Source organism: Propithecus coquereli, unplaced genomic scaffold, assembly GCF_000956105.1.
Source record: "Propithecus coquereli isolate 6110/MARCELLA unplaced genomic scaffold, Pcoq_1.0 Scaffold50, whole genome shotgun sequence".
In the NCBI taxonomy this organism is placed as follows: domain Eukaryota; kingdom Metazoa; phylum Chordata; class Mammalia; order Primates; family Indriidae; genus Propithecus; species Propithecus coquereli.
Window position 1 is genome coordinate 598,887 of NW_012150841.1, and position 7,699 is coordinate 606,585.

The 7,699-nt window shown below is 35.1% G+C and overlaps 1 protein-coding gene across 1 annotated transcript in view; it reads right to left on the reverse strand.

Moving 5' to 3' along the window:
• The window catches only part of OTOGL (otogelin-like), a 154,176-nt gene that overhangs the window by 120,395 nt on the left and 26,082 nt on the right, over positions 1-7,699 (reverse strand). The window contains exons 7-12 of the mRNA XM_012656310.1: positions 7,016-7,141; positions 5,600-5,708; positions 4,662-4,708; positions 4,096-4,241; positions 2,834-2,957; positions 937-1,114 (exon numbers count right to left, since the gene is read on the reverse strand). Coding sequence (XP_012511764.1) covers positions 937-1,114; positions 2,834-2,957; positions 4,096-4,241; positions 4,662-4,708; positions 5,600-5,708; positions 7,016-7,141 — 730 coding nt within the window. The remainder of the gene's footprint in view (positions 1-936; positions 1,115-2,833; positions 2,958-4,095; positions 4,242-4,661; positions 4,709-5,599; positions 5,709-7,015; positions 7,142-7,699) is intronic.

The following is a 7,699-nucleotide window of genomic DNA, read 5'->3' on the forward strand; positions in this document are numbered from 1 at the left end:
CGTTTAATATCTACCCTCTTAGCAATTTTCATATATAAAAATACATTAATTATAGTCACCGTGATGGACAAAAGATCTCCCACACTTATTTATCCTGCCTAGCTGAAACTTTGAGCCCTTTGACCAACATCTTCCCACACTCACACACCCACCCCAAGCACCTGGAAACCACCTTCTACTCTGCTTCTAGGAGTTTGACTTTTTCAGATTCCACATACATTTCTTAAAGGTTATCATGCCCTCCCAATCTGCAAGACAAGCTCCTTGAGGATGAGAACCATGCCATACTGCATAAATTGCTCCCACTGCGCTTTTAGCACAATAACAGGTGCTCAAAGCATTTATACTAAATTATACACTGCTTCTTTTTACATGTAGGTGAAAAAAGTGCTTTTGTCTACACAAGGGGTACAAATTTGTTGTACTGTTTTTCTTCCAATGAAACACCAACTATCACAAAATCCGATGAGATAACAAAATGTTGCTTTAGAAGTATTATTAATATCAAATTATATCAATATTTTAAAGTATAATTTACTACCACTAATACAAAATGATATTGAGATTTTTTTAAGGTACACGCTTTTCAAAAATAAAATATTGTTAAGATTGATAAGTGGCAGAGGAGAGAATAACAGGTAGCAGTTAGCCCACAGGCTGAGACACATTGCCTAAATTCAAAGCCTACCAATATATGTAAGCTAAGCGACCTTGAATGATTTATTTGCCAGTTTAGGGCCTTGGTTGGTTTCCTTCTCTATAAAATAAAGATACTAATCAGGGGATTGCTATACAATTTAAACATCATGATCCCTGTAAAGCCCTTGGAACAGTGACTGTTAAGCTATAATTAGTTAAATAAACATTTTTAATGAATTTATAGCCTCTAAATCATAAGTCATTAAATCATGTTAACTATACAGAAATCATACTTACAGAAAGTCATCCCTTATGTTCCCATTAAAAGTGCCACACAGACCTAAAGTTCTTCTTTTCCATGCACTGGTGAGCTGAATATAAATTCTTTCCCCATCTACAGCAAACAGAATCCTTAAACCAAATGTGGTTTTTAGAAGTATAAATAAGGATGACAGAGTGTGAATTTCAACAATACCTGTGGGAAACGAACATACATAAATCAGCTTTGAGGTTCACAGGCCATGTTCCGATGTGCTAGAGCACAACACCAGGACTCTCCTTCCAAGATACTGGGAACAGGGGGAGGCAGGCTCATAATTCCCGCCCGTGTTCCAGGGCCAATTTTTGCCACCTTGTGGCTGCTTTCTTTTTTCCCATTTCCCTTCTCTCCCTCCTTCCTGGGTCTTCAGCAGATATTGTTAATAGACTGTCAGGTCAACATGGAATTTCATTTCACAAGCATCTCACAGGGAAGGGGGAGGTCTTTAGATATTTGAAATCTGATTTCTTTTTCTTAACTTGTGTGTGTGTGTGTGTGTGTGTGTGTGTGTGTGTTTGTGAATTTTCCCCCAAACTGGACATGAATCAACAGGCAGCAGCACTTCTCAAAAATTTTTCATTCCTTTGAGACTGTCAGCAAAAATGGGGAGCACAGAATCTGATAAACGCCATTTTATGAGACACCTTTAGAGACAAAAAACTTATGTCCCAAACTGATACTAATGGTTTTTGCCACCAGAAGGGTTGGTCTTCATTGCTCCTATATCCTTACCACAATCTTTGCCATCAATCTGGTCACCTACGCCATAAATCTAGGAATCATTCTCTGATCACTGCATTCCCCCTCAGTACCCTCCCCCAACAATCCAAATCCAATCTGTCACCAAGTTCAGACCACTTTTGCTCTAAATATTTTTTCGACCTGTCTTCTTTCCACGTCTACTGTCACCACCCTAGATCACCTCCTCCTCATTCCTTGTGTGTCCTCCTTTGTAACAACCTAACTGTCGTCCATGTCTCCTGTCTAGCACCTCTCAAGGTGACTTCTACACTGTTGTCATCCTAGTCTACCAAAAAATAACTCCTTAAAACTCATGGTTTATTTGGCTGAACCATACAAGATTTACATCTTTGTACATAAAAAATGGTCAAAAATGACAATTTCATATTTGATTCATGTCAAGTTCAACTTCCTTAGCATGACAACTGAATAGCATGAGCGCGTAATTTGTAATACAAATCAAGGCATTTCTGAGAGTGAAAGAGAGTGTTATCAAGAACTGCACTGGAACACAGGGATAAACATGGCCTGTCCCATGGAACCAGGGTGTTTGATGCCTCATACATGAGGACATAAGGCCTTTCCAGCTTCATCCTTACCAGCTTCCCAAATCTCATCTCTGGTTCTCCACTAGCCTTTTCTTGCTATAGTAATGCCAATCTAGTTATAGTTCCTCCTAAACATGCTGCACAATTAATTCTATACCTCCCTTCTTAGCATGAAACACTTTCCCCACATCCTTCAACCCAGCAATTCCTCACCTTTAAATACTCAATGAGACATCAATTCCTCAGAAAACATTCCTGACCATTCCTGTACCCCCACCCAGGGCTAAGTGAGGCATGCCCCATTTAGACTCCCAAAGTCCTTATGCAAATCTTTGAGATTATCACATTTTATTGTTAAGTAGTGGCTGTTTGCTTGTCTCTTTTCCCTTTCAGACTCTAGACCACTTGAGGTAAACCCAAGGTCTTATAAACACGGAGTATCCACTACCTGTAGCTGATGACCTGGTAATATATAGGCACTCAATAAATGTCAGACAATGGGAAAAGACTCCATTAGGTTACCTTTGTTGTTGTTATTCTTGTTGCTCTTAATATAAAGAAAGTAAACATTAGCATTGCTTCTTACCATTCAGATTGAAGCCTTGGTTAGGACTGGTGAGGATTTGTCCTCCCCTACTTAGGGTCACTTGTTTGTTAAAATCATCCTCCAGAATTAGAGTTATAGACTGAAGGCAGACCAAGCCAAGGTTCTGTATAAAAATTAAATTATCAATGAAAGGAATGGGATAAAGACAGAACCATAGAAAGAGACAGGGAAGATGGGAGAGGGAGATGGGAGAAGGGGAGGGAGAGAACAAAGAGAAGAAAGGAGAAAAACAGTGCTTGTAAATAAGAATTTCTGGTATATAGAAAGCTTGAGTATAGTAATATAATAAAGTATCTATTACATAACACATTTCATGTAGCTCTGTTCCTAATACAATATATCCTTACATAATACATTAAATATACCATATACATAATGTATATTTTACACAGAACATTAAATAAAAATGTTTTCCATAAAGTGACAATAATTATGTTTTCAATAGCACATAAAACATCTCTCCAAATTCATTTAGCTAATAAGTTAAACATAAAATCAATAAAGAAAAGAACCAAGAGAATTAGAATTCTATATAGAAAGGTAATTCAGACTCTCATATATTGCAAAGAAAAAAAATCAAACTGGAAAAAATGCAAATAAAGCAGTTCAGAATTTTTCTTGGAAATAACCACTTTATATTAGAATAAAACTAGAAAATTAAAGATTTTTGGCAAAATTTTGACTACCTGATTTAGAGAGATGAATAAAAGATACGTATTTCTTTATTTACAAATTATTAATGAGTTTATTATTTGAAGAAAAGATCTAAAATAAATATTCCATGTCAAGAAATTCATCATTTCTGTTTAGAATGATATGAAACTTGTTCCAAAACTGTCAAAAATCATCTCTTTCAAATAGCTAGGTTAAAATAAATAAAAATTTAGATCCATTGTGCAACCATGCATAAAATGTTCAAAAACCTATACATACTTTTAAAAAAAGAAAATGCAATTAACTATATCGTATCTTATCTAGTCCATGACATCTGTTTTCACATTTTAATATCTCTGAAATCAAGATGCATCATATAAGTAATGTATGTCATAGAATAATTATCAGTACTTCTTTCTTTTGTAATACACAGAATAACGGTGTGTCTTAATATTACAATCAATGTTGTCTTGGTTTTGAAGAAAACAACTATCTCCATTCATGTTACCATTCTTAATCTGATACAAAGTTTAAGCAAAAGTAAATAAATACATATTCCTCTGGTTATTTTGAAATGTGGTTCTTACCTGCTCACAGGGAGCTTTCTGTAAAGTAATTGTGAATTTATTTTTTCCAGTTCCTTTCACGAGGATGTACTGGCACATGCCAATAAAAGAATAATGTCGACCATCAAAAGTTGTAAAATGAGAATCACCCACAACTGAGCATTGAACTACCAAAAAAAAAAGTAAAGAAAAAAGGAGGAGAAGAAGGAGGAACAATTTCATGTTAATTCTTAAAAAGCAGGAAGTCAACACAGGGTAAATCATGCACCAAAAAGAACATCTACAGTGTTTAAAATTTACTGGTTTGACTATGCTATATTATATTACTCCATTTAATTTAATATTTATTAAATGATAGTTCTTTCAGGTTTTATAAATATGGTATACATACTATTTAAATAAATTTTTATCAAAATTGCCTGCTCAAAGATATCATTCAATTTTCCATTTTTCCTTTGAAAAATTGCATTTATAGATTATTATATCCCTTGTTATACATCAGATGTCTTCACAAAAATCAGTGCTATCTTTCTCCTCGATTTAAAGAAAATTGAAACATTTTCTTTAAAAATATTTTAAAAGATTACCTGGGCAGTCATGCTCAGTGCAGTTCCAAACTCCACCAACACACACACTAAAGGAAATTATAAAAATATTAATCAACCAGTACAGGAAAGCTATATTAATGTTTGTATCGAGGTATTGATTAATGCACCAAAATATATCATGTTTATAGGTTCAGAATAATCTGACTTGAGAAACACCTCTGCAAAAATTCAATTGACTGATAATTCGGGGCTGGCTAGCATGTAAATTATTATCTACTGTGTGTCATACATAAAAGTCACTGGTAATAATGAAAATCATCAGACATTAGAGAGAGAGAAGAGATTTCCTCTTATATAAGATAAATTCTGCCTTCCATCCTCACAAAGATGTGAATTTTGGAGGGCAGAAGCAAAGTCCCTGGAAGACAGGAATGAAAGCAGCATCTAAAAATACGGTTAGTTATCTAAGTGCATCTCAGTTATACACACTGACACCAAAGGGAAAAGAGCCTGAGGACATTTAAACCTCCATTTCTTTTTTAGGACTGTCCTGGAGGGATTTCATGTTTGCTCATTTAGTTAGCTAATTTAATATGGAATTCTAAATGTTTCTAATAATGGGCCCAAAATTGGCAATACGGAGAGTCACTTTTTAAAGTACTTAATAGAGAAGACCAGGAGCACTGTCAAGTTCTAAGAGTAAAAGTATGTGCAAATTAATGCAATGTAAGAAAATGCAACAGATTCAACATATGGATATAAGATTTAGGAAATTACCCAGACTAGTGACAAGAATTACATTATGAAAGAAAATATATAAATGCCCCTTCCCCAAGGAGTTCAAATAAAATGCAAACCATACCTTGGAATTTGGGGGGAAAAATCAGTAATAAGTAAATTCCTTCAAACATCTGTCATGGTAAAGTTGTCAATTAGACAGGTGCCCAGAAATAATTGGCTGTACATTGATCACATACCATTCAGTACATTCTTGCTCAATTTTTGAACCAACTGAATAAGCTAATCCATGAAAACTACACGGGCAATTTTCCAAGGAGATGCAAGTCCCATTTTCCATGATAAGTCCTAAGAAATTCAAAGAAATTGAGAAAAATATGTGTCAAATTTTCAAAAGAAATAATAAAAATTGTATTCATTAAATATAATATTTTGACCAACTTTTGTTGAATACCTGCTTACACGAGGTGCTAGAAATACAAATTTCTTTACTTTCAAGGAGATTACCAACAACCTGGTTCTCAGTCAGTAGCTACCTTACAAAGGCGTCCATTTCAGTGGCTTTCAACTTTCTTATCCCATGACTTGCCATCAAAGACTCAAGGTTCAACATACAGAATAAAGGCAACTAAAAAGTGTTTCCTTGCTTTTAAGAGAAGGAGGGACAGAAGGACAGAGAAAGTATATTTTTGGTTTAGTTTCTGTTTATTCCAAGAAGAGAGAGATTTATACTATTGTCCCACAGATCACAAAGACCTAGGCAGTGCTACTCAAATGTCCAGTACAGTGGGACTGTTTGTTACTTCTCTCTGACAAGTAAAGGAGGTTGAACCAGAACTTAAGTCAACCATGTCACCAGTCACAGTTTCATTCAGCTGACCTTTTTCCGTAGTAAAACTTTATAGAAAAAAGCATTGAATTTTTTTCTGTGCATGGGTTGAAATTCTAGTGCAAACACCTTATTTTGTCATTGACTGGTCACAAACAGCTCAGGACTGGCACCGGTTTACCATACTTTGAGTAGCACTGACAGAACAACAGACTGAGCTCAACAGATCTGGTTCCAGGTAATCCTCATTCATATTAAGTTTATGACATTGGGAAAATCCCTTAACATTTCTATGATTCTATTTTTTTAATCTGTAAAAATAAAAAGATTTGAGTAAATACTCAATGTTCTTCATTTATGTCTATCAGAATAGCAGATTGATTCCTAATTTTAAATCCCACCTCTGTCACTTGCTACATTATTTTTAATTTCAAATATTAAAACTACATCAAAAAAACTATATCAGTACTAAAATCTTGGAAGAATGTGAAGTCTTTCTCTCAAACTTGCTTTCATCTTTCAAAAACTGAAAATATATAAATCATTAACTATCATAAAATATTAAGAGAACAAAAGATTGTCCATGGTTAACTTCAAGATTCTAGATTCCAAGTTTCCTGAAGAAAAAAAAAACAAAGCATTGAGCTTTTTGTTAACAAAAAGTAGCCATTCCTCCTACTCACTTCAGGGACCTAATACTACATGGGTAGAAAATTGTAACAGGCCTAATGTCCTGGGAGAGGACAGCAAGATGAAGATGTGATCCTTAGATCACTGGGTTCTAGTTTCCACAAGTGCAGACATGATTTCATCATGAAGCACTTACCATCTGGGCAGTAACATCCATCAAGACAATGAAGATTGCTCCCAAGACATTGCTTCTCAAATGTGCAGGTTGGTGGGCAACAACTGATACAATCCCGATGGACAAAGCTATCATCACATTTATCAGCTAAAATGAGCAAACAGGGGAGCTGTAATTCAATTTTATTCACCTCACTTTCAAAAAAGTCGTAATTTATTTTTTGCAAATAATAACCGCAAAAAAACTTAATTTGCAAAAAAAATTTTAATTGCAAAAAAACAGTTTTTGCATATTTGTTTCAAAAAGTATGCAAGTTCATAAATTAATTGCATTAGTAACAAATCCTTGCAATTCATTAGTTCTGAGTATTAAGGTAAGTTTTGAGTTCTAGGGTAAACCCAACATAGTCGGGCATGGTGGCTCATGCCTGTAATCCCAGCAACTAGGGAAGATCAGGTGGGAGGATTGCTTGAGCCCAAGAGTTTAAGACTGTATGGAGTTATGATCATGTCACCACACTCCAGCCTGGGTGACAAACCATCTTTAAAAAATAAAAGAATATATCCTGGCACGGTGGCTCATGCCTGTAATTCTAGCACTCTGGGTGGCCAAGGCAGGAGGATCACTTGAGGTCAGGCGTTTGAGACAAGCCTCAGTGAGAGTGAGAGCCTGTCTCTACTAAAAATAGAAAAAATTAGCCAGGCA